Source organism: Lissotriton vulgaris, chromosome 9, assembly GCF_964263255.1.
Source record: "Lissotriton vulgaris chromosome 9, aLisVul1.2, whole genome shotgun sequence".
Classification (NCBI taxonomy): domain Eukaryota; kingdom Metazoa; phylum Chordata; class Amphibia; order Caudata; family Salamandridae; genus Lissotriton; species Lissotriton vulgaris.
Window position 1 is genome coordinate 413,544,159 of NC_141697.1, and position 20,584 is coordinate 413,564,742.

Genomic DNA, 20,584 nt, shown 5'->3' on the forward strand with positions numbered 1-20,584 from the left:
TTCCCGTCCCACAACAGCTCTCTCTGCAGGCCCTCAATTTCTCTGACATAGGATGCCGGAACTATGTCTGGGGAGTTCTGCAATGCATAAAGAAAGCGGGCAGAGACATCATTTTGAAAAGAGCTGCTTTGCCCAGCAGTGAGAGCGGAAGCGCTTTCCAGCTTGCTATGTCTCGCTTCAACCTTTGCAATGGTGGAAGTAGATTGCGATCGAATCGGAGTTTCTTGTCTGGGGTGACAAAGATACACAGATATTTGAAGCCGACTGTGGTGATTTGTATAGGGCACCCCTGGGGTGGAGTGGGCGGGGAACCGCTGAGGACATATAGGAGAGACTTACTCCAGTTAATGGAGAACCCAGAGTATCTTCCAAATATTGCGAAGATACCCAGGACACTTATGAGTGATGCTTTTGGGGAGGCTAAGAACATCAGAATGTTGTGCACATATAATGAGATGTGGTCCTTCCAACCTGAGGACCAGCGCAGTCCACGTATCACTGTCAGTGTTGAGTTTTGAAGAGTTTTGCTGAGTCAGATCGGTTGGTAGGAGGTGCAATTAGGTGTCAGACGTGCTTCTTCAGCAGCTGCTCTGACCAAGGTCTGCGGGGGATTGCCCGACTAGAGGGGCCTTGCAACCTGTGAGAGAGCTGTAGCTTAGCATCCATAGCATTTTGCGGGCTCTATCCACTGAAGTGGCCATGCTAGGACTGGGTGCGGCTTGTGGTGCCGGTATGCTAACACACTCCCAGTTCATTTAGGTTTTTGTAGTGGGCGCCAGCGGCTGTTAGCAGTCTTCAGCCCCTGATTGTGTGCTTGGATTTGTTTACTACCTCTGTTGAATTGGGCGTCTCTGCCTCAGTGCACCTCCTAGTGCGTCAGAGTTACTGTGTTGAGAGTTGTCCGCATCTGCTTCTGCACTTGGTAATTGATGGCCACAGGGGTGGGGGGCCCTTGTAGTCCTCCAGTGGGGATGACACTGAAGAAGTTACACTCTGGATGTGTAATCTCCTCTAGCTTAACTCTAAAAACAAAGAAAACCAGCAGCAGAAACAGAGGCTCTCAGCAGCAATTTTATATGTCTCATTCATCCAGTTCCAGTTTTTGTTTTGTTTAAATAGATAAAGTTATGTCCAAAGAAGCTGGGGTGGTTTTTAGCTCATCTTATCCGGAAGCTTCATCTTTGGTTGCATTTTGCTTGCCTTTGGCTCAATTAGTGCAAATGATGTTTCCTCTTCATCTGTAAACGAGTTTCCAGGACTGGCTAATATAGGATTGGAGAATATTAAACCTCTTGGCTATCGATGGATGCTGGCGTACCCGAGATCTGGAGAACAAGCCTTTGGAGGAGATGTCCACATCTGTTCATTCAATTCTGCCATCTGGAGGTCAAATCTGTGATAAGGGGAATGGAGATTGTTTATTACATCCCCCATCTTGTCAGGATGGGGGGTCACTTGTAGATTCGGAAGTCATCCCCATAAGAGCTAATTGTGTTAAGGAGAGGAGGAGGTTCCTTTTGTGGAGGATTTTACCCTGCCAGACATTGATATTGACTTCCAAGTGAGGGCAGGGGCAGTGACTTCTGCTTGCTGCTCCCCAGTAAACGCTCAAGGGGCAATCTAATATAAATCTGTCTATCCGCCCTTCTCACCAGTCTCTACCGACACTATATTGCAGTTCGTCACCCCTAGGGGTGTCCACCACCGAACTAGAACACATTCCTTTTTTCCGAACACCAAGAACACAGTGGAATATATGGGGGGTAGTGCTTCATCTCTTCCTCTAATACACATTCGGACCATTGCATCCCTAAGATGGAAGAGAGGTGGGGAAAATGTAGTCAAACCTCACATCCTTCCCATGGTTGTCCCACGTCAGTGTGTGTTTCAGATATACTGAGTTCTTCATACGATCAGTCAGGGGTGGCAGGAGGTAACAAAGTACAGCTCCTCCACTCTTGATGATGAGGGGGTGAAGTATACTGTGGCCCATACTAATTCTGTCAAATTGCATAAGGAAAGTAGTACTCTAGTAGTAAAGGCAAATCCGGGTAGCCATGTTAATCAAAAATTGAGTATCCGAAATGAAGAACAAGAAACCATAACAGCTCCTGATAACAAATTTCGGCTTTTGCTTTTTAATGGGGTAAGAGCTTTTGTTCCGAGGACCATGGAGCCTGTAAAGGAGCGCATGCACAGATATTTTTCTCTTATTAGTTGATAAGGAGTCTCTTCCTGTGAATAGAAGTTCTATTCTAAATTCATGTTCGGAGATAGAAGCACGAAGGTTGGTAAAACGTAGTATGTTATCAAAATAGACTAGCTTAAATATGACCAATATTGTTAGGACTCTGATTAGATTTGCCTTGGGCACCTTATTGGTGAGTTCATGAAGCCCTCACCCACCAACCTAATGTGTCCCGGGTGTGCTGCGACGCCTGATTACAGCGGAGCTGGTATTCTTACTGAGAGTGCAGTGTGAAGTGTAAGGTGAAGTGTGAGTTAAAACAGCTTGACGAGGGTCCCAGTACCCGAGGGTGAATTACATTTTTAATAACTGGGCCCCCGTCAGCGGTTAAAATAAGGCTAGGGATGTTTAAGGGGGGCGAGTTACTACCCCCTACATCCATCAGTTGGTCGACATGTTTCAGCGAGTGCCTTAAATTAAATCTGGCTTTCCTCAGGACCTTTTTAAATATAGTGTAGTGCAGGTTAAAAAGGAGTGTAATCCAGGCTGTGTGTTACACTCACTAAGGTGTTTCTCTAAGTGTGTGAGGGGATTCCCTTCTCATAGGTGCCTGTACCGACAACATGGAGGACATAGACAAAACATGTAAGAAAAAGAGAGTCAAATTGGCGTCTTCGCCACATCGTCATATACATAGAATGCCGAAACTACAGTGCTCAGTGGGTAGACTACAGTCGGCAAAGGTGTAATGGCACTGGTGGTACCATTATAGTGAGAATCGCAAATAATAGTGGTGGTGTCGCTAAAACACGAGTATCACACATATGCATGAGGTACAAAGCGTGATGAGGTGTAAGAAAACATTCTTACGCTTACATTTTGCAGCCAGTGCTTCCAGGAGTGAAGCGGTAAGGGGTTGACCCTGTAGGGAAATAATGTTGGCCAATTAGCAAGCATATAAAAACGAGCAAGTAACTCCAGCTCTTTCTACCGGAGTACGAGGACGGTGCAACAGGTACAAGGCATGCTCGGAACAGAAAAGCTGTGAGTATGACAACCTCCAAGCAACAATCTTTGGGTAAGCGCTTTTCCCTCCTTACAGGTCTCAAACTCCCAGTGGCCACAAGGGCAATCAATGTATTTGTGTAAAATTGATATTCCAAGATATGAAAGGCTGTCCTTTTTTTCTTTTTAGTAAATATGCATATTTCCCAGGAAAATCTTCTGACAACTTGGTGAGTTCATTTTTGGCTTTTTTCCATGATATTAGTATGGCTGAAGACTGTTCCTTGGTAATAATCAGGGCTGATTTAAAATCAAAGGTTTCTAATTCTGCTTCCTCAAGCTTTGCTAAAGTTGAAAAAGAAGAACCGTGGTCTGTTGGAGATTTCTTTAAAAAATTGAACAGATAAGCATGAATTTCTTTTATTGGAAACCCTTAGTAAGTAAGATTTGGTCATTTTGAATGGAAGATCTCCAGCTGGAGAGTCAGCCTCCTATACCTTCCATTCAAGTTCCATGCAGAGCTAACTTGATTATTCAATAGTATCCTTTCAAATGTTTGAGGCTTGTGAGAAATAGACTGTGTCTGCAACTGAAATGAGTGATCACAGCTTAGTAGGTACAACTATGGCCTTTAACCTCCAGCAATTTGTACCTGGAAATCTATTAATTGCCACGGTCAGCTTTAATAAGTCGAATGGGTATACCTTTTGGACAGCTAGGAATACTGAGAATCTGAGAGGTATGCCAGTTACATATTAAATATCTTAATCATATAATATGTGCATGTCCTGTGTTATACAATGCACGTCAACACTTTCTAGGACTACTGTTCTTTAAATATAATATCTATTCTGTATTGGGGGCCTGCAAGTGCTTAATGTTTCCACATAATAAAATTACTTGTGATAAGATTTTTACATTTTTTAGATGTTTTTTAAAATTGTATTGATGAATTGAGTTTCTCGTACATGCAAAATATATACAAAATGTCAATCATATAACAGCTGCTGTATATTATTTATGTAAAGTTTACATTCTATTAATGAGTTGTATCTAATTATTTTGTACATTATAATGTGTTTAGTAATAATGTATTTTGTATTTTTGATATTGCATTGTGTGAACCTCCATTGGGTTTCCATATCGTAATACAAATGTAATTGACACTGAACGGTGGGAACACAGTGTCAAACAGGCAGATCCAAACGATAACAAAAGCAATGCTCCATCAACTGCACAACAGCGCCAATAGTCCCACTACCATTTCCATATCAAAGCCAGCTGAGGTGGGCACGAGCAGAACTGGAGTGGAGTGCACAGTTGAAAGTCAAAGTTCAAACCCCGTTGTTTTAGTTCAAGGGAGGTACGGAGCTTAGTCCATCCTGGGCATGCAGTCTACAATTGAAGAAGGCGGGTACTCACATCTGCCCCTGGTTGACACATTGACCCTCAGAGCCCAAGTGGAGGACACATGGCCCAAACGAATCCTCCCGCGACCTCAACTGTGGGAGCTAGTACAACACAGGGCCTCATGACTGAGGTACTGTCTGAGTGAGCATGGGCGCATCACACAATGTAGTCATCACGTGCAGGGCTCATGGCAGCCAAGCCAAAAGTAATCAGCTCAAGGGAGGGGGGGAAGAGTATAGCCCCCAATAGCATCTTTCTTTCCGAGGGCTGCAGCAGTGATCCCCTCTCCAGGCCTCCTCATCTGGCGTGGAGGCCCAATCTGCTGTTGCGACAGCTGCAGTCCCCACAATCTCGGAGGTTAGGAGCAAGCTCAGCAATCCTCGACTACAGGGTCCAGTCCTCAGACCATGGTCACCCAGGACACCAGCACTTCCGTCCAAAGGTCTGGCTCACAAGCCTATCGAGGCCCCGTGGGCACAATGCTGATCCAGCTGTGAGGACATGCAATACAGGTTCAGCAGCATCCTGGGTTCAAAAGGTCCAATGCTCCTAATTATCCAATGGGGAAGGGCAATCATTACAATTTTGGCATGGTGAGACATTCTAGAGCAGAGGATTCTGGCGGTAGATGCCCTCCAAAATGTGAGCCTCGCAAAGGTGCAGCCATGTCGGTAGCCAGACCTTTAGCACCCCCCTTGCAAATAGAATTCTTAAAGCTTCTTGCACTAACATCTCCTTAGCTTATGTCTCTTAAGAAAGTAAAATAGCATTTAACAGAATTCTAACTGAACTGTTAGTGTTTTTACTAATGGTCCTTGCAACCTTTATTTAATTTATAGCCTATAAGTTAGAAGTAATAAAATTCCATTTTGTATGCTCAATAAAACATCATTACCAGAACATACTGACTCCAGACTCCCAATTCTCCACCTTATTTATTTATTTAAAGGCTTATATAACGCTAGAACTCTACTCACGAAGGAGTATCTCCACGCTTGGTTCGCCCGACGGCTACAGGACAATGCTCTAAAGGATTTACAGGGATTTATAATATCTGAAACGGAAATGTTTTCAGTAACTTTCTAAATCTTAGGGAGTTATTACATTGTCTCAAATTGACAGGTAATTTGTTCAACCGACTGGGGCCCAGGAACGAAAGTGCTCGACCTCCTAGTCGTGCTTTTTTGATTCGTGGAACCTGTAGCAGGAATTGATTACTGGAGCGGAGAATACGTCCTAGTTTGCAAGGGATAAACTTTTCAGCCAAGTACAAAGGACCTGAACCAAAAATGCTTTTGTGGATGGTACAGCAAGTTTTAAACTTAATCCGTTGCCGGATAGGAAGCCAGTGAAGTTTACCCAAGAGGGGACGGGATGGAGTTCTTGGCGGGGCATTAAGAACTAGCCTAGCTGCAGTGTTTTGGGCCACCTGCAGCCTACTCAGCAGGTTATCATTTGCAGATAGAAGAAGACCGTTACCGTAATCCAAGCGGCTAATTACAAGGGCTTGGACAAGGGTCTTTATAAAGGTGTCTGGTAAGAAGGGAAACACGCGTCTCAAGAGTCCGATTACCCAAAAGCAAGACCCAGTCGTTTGATTCACGTGTTCCTTTAAAGACAGACCTTGGTCCAGTCGCACGCCAAGATTTGTCACTGTCTGCTTAGGACTGGGGACAGGCCCCAAGTCTAAAGGCCACCAATCAGGTGACCACAGAAGTGGGGCCTCCCCAAATAGCATGACCTTGGTTTTCCCTACATTGCATTGCAGGAAATTGGAGGCCATCCAGCGAGACACCGCTTTCATCCCCTCCGCAAAAGAATGTTTAATTGCAGGAGTAAGAGGGTGTCACCAGCGTACGACACCGGAATAAATCCGTACGCTCTCACCAGGTCAGCCAGAGGGGCCACATACACGTTGAAACGTGTAGGGCTCAGGCACGAGCCTTGTGGGACTCCCTTTGTAAGATCCGTAGGTGAAGAGCGAAAGGAGCCCAAGTTGACACTTTGAGAACGGCCTGATAAAAAGCTCTCAAACCATTGCAGCGCCAGACCTCCTACCCCAACCTCCCGCAGACGACTGAGCAGTATTCCATGCGATATGGGGTCGTAGGCTGCAGACAGATCCAACAGCACTAGAATCATAGAGCCACCTCTATCTTGCGACATCCTGATGGAATCCGTCACGGAGAGGAGCGCAGAGTCTGTGCTGTAATTAGGTCTGAATCCCGATTGGGAGTGATCTAAACCTCCCGACACCTCGATGAAATTTGGCAAATGGATGTTAACATGTCTCTCAGTCATCTTGCTTAGGTAAGGCAAAAGGGAGATGGTGCGGAGGTTGGATAGGTCTGTCCATGGGAGGGGATACATCTTTATTCTAATTTCTCTAAATATAAGTTAATTTCTAATAAAATTGTATCATTACCCCCAATGCCCCATGTATGAAACACGTTTGAAGATCAGATTTTCAAAAGACTTCCAATAGAGCTAAAAAAAATAATATATTTAAGTATATGGTTTGCCGAAAATATGAGCAATTAATCTTCAACTAATATCTATCTCTATCACAGTGAGGAAGACTCTAGGTGATCAACATAAAACATCTGAAATTAGCTTTATTTTAGAGTGTTACCCTTCAAAATTCCTAAATATGCGTTTAACACGATAGAGAGTATTTTAATTACTTTTTGTGGAATAAAAAATGCCCTAAGTTAGTTTTATCCAATTTAAAGAGAAATGAGTTGTGGGAGGGCTAATATTGAATGATTTTAATTAATTATTTTTGTTTATATTATTATAATTTATCATGTAGACACAGTTGTTCCCTCTTAAGGAATTACAAAGGAAATATTTTTTCCAGACAGGTAGACATTCAAAACATTTCTTTCAAAGTTGTGTTATATGTGTACAGTTGGTATGCTCTTAAAATACTAATTAGTTAGATGCTCAAAACATACTAAACAAAGTAGTAACTTGCAAGTAATATCCTATTGATCTTTCTTATTTTTCAGTTATTTGGTTTAATAATTATAATATAATGATTATAATTAATTATAGTTAACTAAAGATTACAAAACAAATCTATTTTTGGAACGAATGGCATGAGGAATAAACATTTGGATTGCTAAATCAATGAATGATTCCGTTATAGACTTTAATACATTAGCAAATACATACAAATTATCAACTAGTTTGTCTTAAGGAAATTAGAACGTCAATCCATAGTTCAGGAGCCAGAAAATTGAATAACAGCCCTTCACTACTAGCTTTGTTTATTCCCGAAGCGTGTAAAAGAGACTGTTCGGAGGATCACAGGGATCAGTGTGGACAATAGTGCTTCAGATGCTTACCTAAGTGATGAGGGTTAAATTGTAAAAACATGTATGAGTCATGCACAGGGTGTTAAAACTAGTCCTGTGTTCCATAGACAACCAATGAAGGCTCCTAGCAGATAACATCTCATAATATAGTTTTGAATGTGATGTAGCCTATCTGTTTAGCCTGCTGGAACTGATGGGTTGCCATGGTAGAAAGGCAGCAAACTGCTGTCCAGCGACGCTTCTCCTTTTCCAGTATTAGCTTCGTATTTTATCAGCATTATGCTTTAATTATGGCCCATCTGTTGATGGAAGGCATTCACAAAATCACGCAAATTGGAAGCAGAACCCAGCAGGCTCCTATTAAGCCAACTGGACCACAATCTGTGTATCATTAAAATGATCAGATGAGGTTCAGCAAGGGCTGAACATATAGGTTAAACAACACCAGGAACAAGGAGATACACTGTGGCACCCTGCAATCACTAGGACACTCATTAACCAAAAAGCTGTTTACCTTATTGGCTCAGAGAGCTTTTTCAAAATGAAATTGAACTAGTTCCACATCATACCATTAAACATCAAGTTCGCAGGCAAAGAACCTGAGGCAAGAAGCAGTGCTGTTTTGATATTACGCACGGATGACCACCGAACAGACGCCAAAATGAGACACATTCATGGTCCCAGTAGAACGAGCACCAATGCCCTCCAGAGGATCTTTTTTGGACAGGGCATATCAGATCTTGATATAGAGGATGGCCCACTGCAAACTGACACAAATGGTAACTGTATTGCCCATTTTTGCTGAAGCGAAATCCACGAAGAGCTGGTCATCAACTTTGTCCCGTTTTGTGTAATCTATGGTGTACCACAGAGCTCATCTGGGCACCAGTTTGTGCAGATATTTCTCCTCCTTTGTTGGAGGCACAGGGGGAAGAATGAAAGACTTACCCATATGGGATGAACAAAATACCTTAGGTAAAAAGGAACCTGCTCAAAATCAGAAGGGCATTTGAACTGAAAGGGTTCTAGCCGGCACAACTCAATTTCCATTTGTGCAGTAGCAGTCTGGAGAATGGGGTGGAAGACCTGACGTTCCTGCTGCAAGACCAAGTCCAATATGCGTGGGAGGGAAAGAGACGGCTGAATGCGGAGTGTGAACAGATCAGAGTATCAGATCCTTCACACTCCATTTACAATTATCAAAACCAGCTATATCTGAGCCTCCTCCACTTTCTTCAGTACTTTGGACAGAACGGGTATTGGCAGGCACATGTATAGTAGAACCCAAGACTAGTTGAACCTGAAGGCATGTATGGCACAAATGTGAGGACTTACTGTTCCAATTCATGGGAAAGAGATCCACTAAAATGAAATCTTGATTGTAAAAATGATCACCTGCGTTACTGTGTAGGTCCCACTCGTGGTCTTCCAGTAAGAAATGACTAAGGCCATAATCTTTCAGACTGAGGGAGCCTGCAAAAGGGCCATTGATAGCAGCCCCTCCCTTCCTGTTGGTGTGCCCATGTCCACAGGAGAATCATCTCCCAATATAGGGTCTCCCAACTGCCCTGTTTGTCAAATATGATGGACAGTAGTGGTGTTGTGTGGCAGAATCTGGATGTTCTCCCACACCAAGGAAGGAAGGCTTTGAGGCAAGATGAATCACCCATGATGTATTAGAAGGTGCTGCTCCAACCCAGACCAAAGACTCCACACCATCATGTTCCCCAGAGGAGCACCAAGAACGCATCCACCATCACAGTAGCCTGAGCCTGCAGGGGGTGAATAGGCAACATTTGTAATGGTTGGAGGGGTCCATCCGGTGCATTAGCCAGAAGATCTGCACTGGAGCAGAAAGTCTGCCAGTGTGTTGCAGTCAACTCCTCCTCATACAGCATTGGAGGTCTCACACCCATCACCTGGGATAAAGCCCCAGTGGGATGCATAGGCTCTAGCAGGTGCAAAAACTGCAGGACCTGGATCCAAGCTTGAATAAGACATCAGAATCATCACCAGGAAATCCCCCAATCCCCTGAGGAGTAAGAAGGCTTTCATAAGGATTATGTTGAGCAACGCCCCAATAAAATCTCTGTGCTCAAAGGAGGGGAGACTCCTTCACACTGACAGTAAAGACCAGAATCATCTTATGCTGGAGATGTTCCAGCATCAGTCCATGGCACTCCATCTTCACCAGCCAGTCAGCCAAGCACAATAAGTGTACTCTAAACCACTGCAGCGAGGCTGCCAATAGTGCCTCCACCCTTCCTGAAGAACCTTGAAGCTATCATCAGGTCTGAAAGTGAGGACCACCAGCTGACAGTGTTCGGCCCCGACCTTGAAACTCAATTACGGCTAGTTGGTGAGAAAAATCAGAAGTTAAATGTAGGCATCCTGGAGGTGCAGGGATGTTAACTGATCTCCCATGTGCAGAGACAAAAGGACCTGGCTCAGAAACAGCATCTAGAATTTGTCTTGCAAGATGACTAGATTCAGGAGACAGGGATCTGAGCTAGGGCTTCTCGGGGAAAACAAAGTAAACGGAGTAAAATCCAGATATACTCCCTCTACAACACCCTTGTCCATCACGTCAAAGACTCCTACCTATTGGATCGGTATGTGAGTCTATGAGCAGGAACAGAGTGGTCTTGAGAGGAGAATAGGTATGGAAGGGCATATCCCTGGCCAATGTGCTGAGCAACCCAGTAGTCAGTCGCGATTTCCTCCAAAAGGTGTCAAAATGAGAGACCCTTTCTCCCACCAGAAGGTGGTTTAGCAGGGGGAAAAGTCAGATGGGTTTGAAGTGGCCGAGCCTGCACAGGATGGTAGGGACCGGGTCAGAAAATGTTTTGTTCCTATAATCTGTAGAGTTGATAACTAAAAATTGCCACTTCACATAAAGATTAAGGTATTGTAGGAAGCTGGCTTTTTATGTAGTGTCCCAAAAAGTGACACACTATGTAGAAAGTCCAGCCAACCCTTATTGACTTACAGGATTTATGTTATTAATGCCAAATGCTCTCTGTTGTGGTAGTGTGGGCTAGCAGTTTAGACTTATCAGACGGTAGTGTTAAGCATTAGCTAAACACACAGAGTCAATAAATGAGACACACACTTGAGAAGAAACTCAAGACCAATTTATATTTTTATATATATTTTAACATAACAGGTGTTTTTATATATATTTTAACACAAAGAACTTCGTAATTCGGTAAGTACTTTTCAGGATATCAATTTTTACAGGTAAGTAAAATTGCAGCACAAATGCGTTTTTACGCTGTAATGTTTGCTTATGGAGTAAAAGCCATATGCTGCATATAGTTACTTGCAATTGTATTCCGGAGGTACCCTTTAGGAGTTAAACTACTAGGGGGGCATAGTCCAAAGTACCACCGGCAGTTCCAGTTTACCTGCCCTGGAGTGTCCAGGTGCAGAGGTGCTGGACGTGTTGGTAGCCTTGTGCGCTACACTGTAGGCAAAGACAGGGGCCACATAGAAACAGGCTGTAGAGGGGGATTTGGGGACAAGTGAGGAAGCTTCCAGCAGGGGGCTCAATTTGTGAGGGTCCTGGGAGCAGGGCAGCACAATCGGTTGCTGTGGACTGGAGCAAGGTAGCTTAGGTGCAAAGGATTTTGGTCGCCTGGGCCCGTGCGTCAAGGGCACTCACAGTTCTTGGTTACACCTGCAGAGGAGACCAAAACAGGACAGCTGGGCCATTCTTGATGCTGGCCTCTGAGATGCTGAGGTCTCTCAACAGCTGTTTGGTCGTTTCGGCGTTGGAGTCCGGATTGGACTCAAACAAGCTTTGGTTGCTGCAAGGGGTCCAGTACCCCAAGCTTTGGTTGCTGCAAGGGGTCCAGTACCCCAGGCATTGGTGCAGGGCGACTTTGTTTGGTTCTGGAATCTTCCTACTTGGTGAGGAGACAGACCTGACCTACTGGACCATCGTAACCCTCTTCTAGTCGACAGCTGAGTCAGTGGACCCGGTGAACAGCAGAACGGTAAACCAGACGTTGCTTTTGGTGCCTGTAGGCAAGTGGCTCCTCCACTTCAAGGGAATTCCTGACAGCTTGGTGAAGTGCTGGAGCTCCTCCAAGGGTTTTGAAGGATGCTCTGCTTGCTGCAGGACAAGTTGGGTTGTTGTGACTGTCGGGACAGGAGCAGGCAGGGTTTGGCACCAAGAACACCAGCAGTCCGCAGTTCTCCCATCTTAGGCTCTGCTTTGTCCTCTTCTTTCTTCAATCCGATAAATCAAAGTTCCTGGTATCAGGGGGCTACCTAAATACTGAACTTAGGATTGTTAAGGAGTGAGGAGAGTAGTAGTAAATGGGCTACTTACCCTTGGGGTCACTACGCCCCCCTATTTGACCACTTCCAGTGGGGAGTGGGTATAACCCTGTCCCAAAGTTCCTAATTCCACCAAAATCAAGATTGTGGAATACTTCTTTCATGGAACACATCAGGCAGCCCACCTTAGGGTGTGACTGGCCTGGTAGTGCACCAAGCCTTGTTGCACAGCTATTTTCTCACCTGGCCTGTTGGCAAATGGGTCTCAGGGCAGGGAGTGGCATCTCCCAAGTCTGGGGGAAGCTGGGGTTGCATATCAAAGACAGGTGGGGCTTTGAAGCTCCTGACCTTGCTATGCTAAATCACTATCCAGGCTGCTGGAGGAAGTGTGAACACCTTCCTCCAGAGCAGCCATTATTTCTGGCCTCGGAGATTGTGGGCTCTCAACTGCAGGGAGGCAGAAATGCATCTGTAGTGGCAGGCTGGAAGGATCTAGTCAGCCAGGACACTAGAAGACTAGTAAGGTTACAGGGGGCACTTCTAAAGTGCCCTCTGGGTGCATGTAAATTTAGTACTGACATCAGTACAGATTTATTAAGACAAGGTACTTGATACCTTCACCAGTATTTTCAGTGAAGCCATCATGTAGCTGGAGAACTCGTAATGACCAGTGCCCAGTACATATCCTTAAGATGGCTCACCTGTTCTTTTGAACCAACTAGTAATCAAACGAGACAACACAGGGAACACAGGGGCCTATCAACTCCTGCAGATATGTCCTCACGTGTTATAATGCACCCTGCCTTAGGGATCTTAAGGCCTGCTGTAGGGGTGACTTACCTATAGTACCTAAAGTGTACTTTGGCATTGCACACAGGTAGTGTGCAATGTTGTGTTTTCACAACAGCTTAAACCCTGTCACGCATCCTGCATTGTCAGTTTGAATGTAATTTTTGTGGGGGTCCCTTTGGGAGGTATAATACATGCTGCAGCCCATAGGGACCCTCTTTAGTGCCCATGCTCTGGGTACCATAGCTACAATTTACTAGGGAATTATAAGGGTGCTAAATTCCTTGCCAATTGGGTTACAATTAGACATTTCAGTGTTAAGGGAAAGAACACTGGCACTTGAGCCTGGTTAGCAGGCTTCAGTGCACTGTCAGAGTAAAAAAGAAAACAGCATCTAGCAGTTCAAATATGGGAAAACGAGGAAGACATCTGCAAAGTAGTCAAGCTTCCTATAGATATCATCCTAAGAGACAAGGGACATAAGCATTGAAAAGGGCCAAACTGTTGGGGAGAAAGGTTTTATTACCTAAGGTGTCATGTTTCATGAATTCCCTGTCAAGGAGAGCCACAGAAAAGGCACTGGCATTCTGATTTGATGATGATGTTTCAACAACCTGACACTCAGGTGACATCACAAGGAGTACAGGTCACCTGTAGCAGGACGATATCACCTCTCAACCTTTCTGTAGACACTGCCTTGCAGCCATGACTCATGTAGCCATGAAAGGGTCCAAGAGGACCTCATTAAATGGAAGCAAGGGTTCTGCCACTGACAATGTTGCATGATTTCCTTCAGAATATTAGATGCTACTTCAGCAGATCTTAAAATCAATTTCATGGCTTCTTTCGTCTTCCGAACAACTATAGTTATAGATGAAACCTACTCCGAAGCAGGGGTAGAAATTGTCACATTCCTGTGAAGTACCAAAGCAACTGGCAATTTGGTTAGTTCAGGTAGAGACCACTATCAATAGTGGAAGGTGGCAGGAAATTATTCGCTTCTGCGCCATCATCCTCTATCCGGCCATTGTCCTTGTCCTCCAAAGCAAATGTATCTGAATTTGAACCGAAAGTCTTTGAGCGGGCAAACCTTTGGGCCCTGGGAAGGTGATCATAATAGAGTTATTTTTAAAATTAGCACTTACTTTCTCCTTTGTCACTCAGAAAATAAACTACCATATTAGCTCTTTGCAAGAGCTGGAGACAACTCCTTTGACAGAGCTGTTACCGCCTTCGAAAGTGGCACTGTAGAAGGACCCACATGAACAGGGATTAGTATCTAAGCTATTTTCAACTTTGCCTTAGGTGCTGGGGACAAAGGCCATGGATGGGATGTTCTGGGCAGGGTTGGTATTGGTACTATTAGAGTAGCCAAGCCCACAGGAACGGAATGCCCATCCTTGAGGAGTGGCCTAGAGAGTTGCAGAGCAGTCCTGAAAAGATCCAGCATCACTATCTAGAAAGACCCGATCTTTGCCGGGTCTGCTGAAGAACCTGGTAACTCTGGTTTTATACTTTTGGGTGCTAGGTCACCTAACATTGGAGAAAGAGCCTGTAATCAGAGAGCACTATCAAAATGCTGAACAGTCTCAGGAACTAGACTGCTTCTTTGGGAAAAGATTATTTCTTCTTCCATCTGCATTTCTGTGTTTCTGACGATCTCTTAGGAGAATGTTCCCCAAAGATGACTTGCCTTTTGAAAAGGGAGTCACCCTATGGGTATTAGTAAAAAATAACTTGTCCTCCTGCTCCCTGATCGCCTTCAATTGCACGGAGGTGCAAGAGTCATGGGCATTAGAGTCAAGCCCCTCCACACACCACATACAGTCACCCATTTTGGACCCGCTTTGACATATTCCTCTGGCACGGTCTGCAAGGGTTAAAATCTTAGGCCCTTTGGGGGAGATATCTGACTTAGTCACATTCTAAGCCTGAGGAATTTGTGAGTGAGACACAAGAGAGTACTACGTTGAGGAGGTACAAAAAAATAGAACTGGCATCAAAGCATCTATAGGACTCTGGTGGCATCATGTCTAAAGTAGGAATTGTGACTGGGGTGGAAAGGTGCCACTGGGTGACTCTGAAAAGTCACTGTTTGGAGAAAAAGTTTTTCAGATCACTCTAAAGCCTGGAAGAAGCATTCATAAAGTGAGGAATCAGTGGGAAGATGTATCCATTAGAAAATCCACTCTAAGGAATTGAGTCCTCCTAAAAGGTGTACCCTGAGTTATGGGAATCAAAGCATCACCCTCGTCATCAAGCTCATGTACCCAACCCTTAAAAATGTTAACTATTGGGAAATCCAAATTAAAAATAAGGTTCGTAATTCACAGCCCAATTATGGTAAGCACAGATAAACACAAAATGAAATACTTTGGGAGAGTACCAAAGGCAACAAACAAAAGTTGGTCAAGTGCACTAGTGTGTTGTAAATTGCCTGGAAATGACCTGTAAATATCACGGTTTAATTATTTTGACATTCTACAATTAGCCTTAAAAAGTATTTCTTTCCAAAAACTTTAATGAACGATCAATATTGTCAGATGAGGGGCCAGGGGTTTCAGGAATCTTTGAAAGCAGCACGATTTCTCACTAGTAAATTATAAAGTTAAGGTTTCAAAATAAGACACGACACGAATTTTAGCACAACACATAGGAACTGTAATGGATGCAATATAAATTACGTATGCCTGTTATAATTGACTAGAAATGCCCATTAAATTAAATCGACAGGATAGCCCTAAAAATATGTTATTACACTATTACAGTCATATGGTTTCACCTTATCATTCATGCTAAAAAATAAAGTTTGCAGCACTTCTACCCCTGTTGAAGATGCAAACGATTTACAACATAAATTTTTTTTTCTAACAGAACATGTTCAATAAACTGCATAACATAAGCAAATATAAAATGCATTCAACAGAGAGTAAATGAATATGCAGAAGCCTTTCCACTGCCCCTGAAATAAAACTTGCTAAGATACTGCAGCAGAACTCAGACATTGACAATGTAAATTGAAAACCTTGACAAAGACATGCCATGAGAAGGCAAGCCTACCTGAGCTTTCAGGTCATTCACATTTCTCGAAAAGGTTGCGGTTGGCAGACAAGTGGAACTCTAGAAAAAAAAATAATGAACTTGAATAGGACAACATATCTACACGGAAATCGGCCTGTAAGAAACAAGGCCATCCTTTTCAAGTCACAGAGCACATTGAGTAACATACTTGCAATTAAAAAAAATCATTCTGCAGAATTCAAGTAAGGCTACTTGTTTTTCTCATTCAAGGTATTATTTTTCTAGATATACTTACACTCGTGAAAGTGTATTGCAAATTGAAGCTTGCAATGCTCTTTGGAGCACTGTAGCAAACCAAGAACATCTTAGCTGTATTCATTATCAGTCTTGACAGTGTTGTACTAAGGGGAACCCGGTAGAAGAAACAAATAATTCTTACCAAATCATATTCAGGGCTTAAAATTCAGCAAAGTGCACCGGTCCACAGATCGTGTACATAAATGCAGCAAATGAGCTCTCCACTTTATGTTTTGTTAAGAGTAGAAGCAAACTATATTTTAGGCACTTTGTACATTTGTTATTTCTAAACATGGTGGTTTTCATTTGTTAAGATTAGTGCACAGTTAGTTTTCAACATACAATGCAGTGTGGCTGAGGAAGGGTCAGTCACATGGTAGGACGTCCTATATGTGAAACCGGGTCTCACCCTCACTGGCCTTTCAAAAGCTCCAGGTTGTATGCGGTACTTGAACAAGCATTTGAAATGCAAAAGGTCTCGCATTTAAGAGAGTTTGAGTTATTGGTATTGTAAAGGACCACGCCATTTATTTATGTGTTTTTTTTAAAACAGATAAATAAAAGGCATTGTAATTTACAATGCTAATAGCTTAATTTCCTCGCAAATGCGAGACCTATTGCATTGCAAATGCGTGGTATAAATGTTTTTAAAAAGCGTTAGGAGAGAGCGTGTCCAGTAGGCAGGACAATGCTATTGGAGAAAATAGAACTCAGAGGCTGTAATTAAAGCCTACCGAGCAACAACACACGTAACAGGAGGTGTCACCTCACCATGGGAGGTTACAAAATGAGACAAGGGGTACTAAGGAGGGACGACTAAGCTTTTTGACCAATGAACAGCCACACTTTACAGTGGACAATTATTATTATATTATTATAAATTTTATAAAGCGCTTGGTTACACCCGCTGGTGTGTCCCTCCGCTGGTAGCTGCTGTTTGTTTCCATTAGAGTGGAATTCTGGTTGTGGTGAGAGGCCCTATTTGAGGCATTGAGGATTGGGGAACAGGATTGTTTTCAGTTCTTTGCGGAATATAAGCTCGGATTTTTCCAGTCGCAGCTTTTCTGGCAGCTAGTTCCACAGCTTGGCAGTCGAGGCTCTAAAGGATTTTCCACCCATTCTTGCTCTTTTTACCTTTGGGACCTGCACCAACCCCGTGCCACATGATCTTAATTGGCGTGTTGGCTCATACCGCTTAAGATAGTTGAGCAGGTACCTAGGGCCTTTCCCATGTAGGATACGATGTCCTAAACAGAGGGCCTTAAACCTCACCCGTTCCCTAATAGGGAGCCAGTGAAGTGTTTTTAAAGCCTTATGTGATGATGCCATTCTTGGTAGTTGAAGGATCAGGCGGGCCATCGCATTTCGTATCCGCTGCAGTCTAGTGACGCATTTTTAGTTGGCTCCTAGATATAGTACGTTTCCGTAGTCCAGCCTGGATGTTATCAGTGCATGGACTAGGGTTTGGAGCACCGGCGTAGGCATAAGGTCCAGTGTTTTTCTAAGGACCCATAGTACACCAAAACAAGTGCCTGCCACTTGTTTGGTCTGGTGGTCGAAGGATAGATTTTTATCCAGCCAAACTCCTAGGTTTTTCACTAGATTGCTGGGTGTGGGTAGTTCAGCCAGCTCGTCTGGCCACCACGCTGAGGTCCACACTGATGGAGTTTTGCCTATGATCAGTACCTCTGTTTTGTTTCCGTTGAGACGGAGGCAGTTGTCCGCCATCCATTTGGCCAGTTCCTGCATGCAGCTCTTAAAATTAGCAGCGCATTGCTCTTCTGGTTGCGTAAGCGTCACGATCAATTGTGTGTCGTCTGCATATGACACGGTCTCAACCCCAAATTTGTCTGTGATCGCTCCAATAGGGGCCACATACAAATTAAATAAAGTGGGGCTGAGACTGGAGCCTTGTGGAACTCCCTGCTTGAGTTTTATTTCATTGGACCTGAACTGTCCTTGTGCAACCTGGAAACTGCGGCCTGTAAGGAATGATTCCAGCCACTCCCATGCTTTGCCTCTTACTCCTCCCTTTTTAAGACACTGCAGCAGTGTGTGATGCGCCACAGTGTCGAAAGCGGCACTGAGATCCAGCATGATCAGTGCCGCTGTCTGGCCTTCATCCGCGTAGCTCCGTAGAGTTTCCGTTGAGGGCAGTAGGGCCGACTCCGTAGAGTGTAAAGCACGGAATCCCGACTGAGAGGGGTGGAGCAGTCCGTTGGTCTCTGCGAATGCAGACAGTTGTTGATTCACTGCTTTCTCTGCGATTTTTGCAAAGTAGGGGAGAAGGGAAATAGGTCGCAAGTTGTCCAGTTTTGCAAGGCTGATGTTGGGTTTTTTCCTCAAAGGGAGGACTATTGCTCTCTTCCTGGCAGCAGGTACTTGTCCTGATGCAAACGAGAGAGTGAGTAAGTGACTGATGTGTGGCTCCAGAGTGGTTAAACTACTATAACGTTTTTTTGGTGGGGCTGGGTAATTAGGTGATCCTGATTTAATGCTGCCTGCTATATGGCATATTGATTCCCGTGAGGGCACTAGAAATGCAGAGAGGCAGTTGCTGTTCTGTATAGTCGGGGGGGGGGTTCCCTTTTTCCATCCCCTACTCTAGCTGCCTCTGGAAACGCCGTATAGATTTTGTCCACTTTGCTGGTGAAAAACTCTGCTATTTGATTGCAGGCTCTGACTGATCCATCTATCGGGGCTGTCAGTGGGGCAAGATCAGATAGTTCTCTGTATACTAGGAACATTTCCTTCATGGAATTGTTCGCGTTCTTAATTCTGGTGCAGTAGTAGGTTCTCTTCGTTTTCCGGATCATGGCATGATATTCTTTTAAGCCTTTCTTATATTCGGCTCTGTCCGTCTCAGAATATGACCTACGCCATTTCCTCTCTAGAATTTTGCATGAGGCTTTTAGTTCTCGCAGGGGGCAGATTTAGATTTCCTTACTGGCACATTCCGAGTCCATGGTGCTGTGTGATCTAGCGCCTTTTGGATTCGTAGGTCTAATATTTCGCAGGCAGATTCAATTTCCTCGCTCTCGAGCGGGCCTTCGGATTCTATTATTTTATTAAATTCCTCTGGGCAAAACTTGGCCCATTTCCTGCGTTTATTAGTAGTGGTTGTCCAATTCTGAAGTCCACTTTCCGGGACCGCTACCCGAAATGGGACTAGAAAATGGTCAGACCAAATAACAGGCGTTGGGGGTGCTACGGTCAGAGTATCCCAGTTGGCGTAGATAGGGTCCAAAAGATGGCCCTGGCAGTGAGTGGGCATATCTGATTTTAGCAGCATCTGCATGCCTTCTAGTTCCTGTCTGAATTCTTGCGCTTCGTTGTTTAGGGGGTCGTCAAAATGATAGTTTAAGTCCCCTAAGAGGAGGAGTCTCTCATGAGTGTGAGAGTGTCCATCAGATGCGTGGGAAAGCTGGCTCCAGGTCCCGGTGGGCGATATGTTAAAAATCCCTTGAGACAGTATCCAAGGGGCACAGCTAGGGAAAAGAAACCAGTCTCACTTTTTGCAATGGCCCTCTCTTCTAAAGTGCAAGTCAGCTCTTGTTTATGTATAATCGCAATCCCCCCCCTTTCCCCTTCTTCCTGTCAACTCTCTTAATATCATATCCTGGTGGGAGCGCGGCCAGTACATCAGGTGCAGACGCGGAGTGTAGCCATGTCTCCGTGAGGAATAGTGCGTCCACCTGATGATCCGTCAGATGCTCATATATTTCCAGCTTGTGTTTCCCCAAAGACCGGCAATTTAGCAGGGCAAGGTTTAATATTCTACCCTTGTGCCTCGATCCTAGTTGTCTGTTAACAGTGAAAGGGCAATGTGCGCACTTTTTGTCTCCATGGTAAATATTTATGCTGTGCCGGCAGATATTGTCAGTGGGAGGACAAAGGTTTTTAAGTTCCAGGGAACTATAGTGTTTCCGGAACGTGAGACCCCCAGGGGTCCCTGCCCCTGGCCCCGGTCGGTCACGGACGGGCACAGACGGGCTTGCCTTTGGCGTGCCCGTTGCGCCTGTCCGCTGCGCCTCCGGCGGAGGTCAGGCATTTGTAGCGGAAGTGGAAGAGGGAGGGAGGGGCCAGGCAGCTGGAACGCTCCCCCTCCACCACCCCCAAGATGGCGTGTGTTCCTTCAATACCGGCCCGTGTCAGCCCGTGAATCAGCTGCGGGGGACCAGCAGAGGTCTGTGGGCACCGGGAGTCAACTCGTGCACAGGTAAATTCAATTTACAGTTTTAAAAAGGCTTCCAGTCCTAAATCGACATTC

General features: G+C 44.5%; 1 protein-coding gene across 1 annotated transcript in view; it reads right to left on the reverse strand.

Annotated features, from left to right (window-relative positions):
* The window catches only part of LOC147690197 (uncharacterized), a 519,116-nt gene that overhangs the window by 97,978 nt on the left and 400,554 nt on the right, over positions 1-20,584 (reverse strand). The window contains exon 4 of the mRNA XM_086936651.1: positions 16,057-16,116. Within this exon, the coding sequence (XP_086792777.1) occupies positions 16,057-16,116 (60 nt within the window). The remainder of the gene's footprint in view (positions 1-16,056; positions 16,117-20,584) is intronic.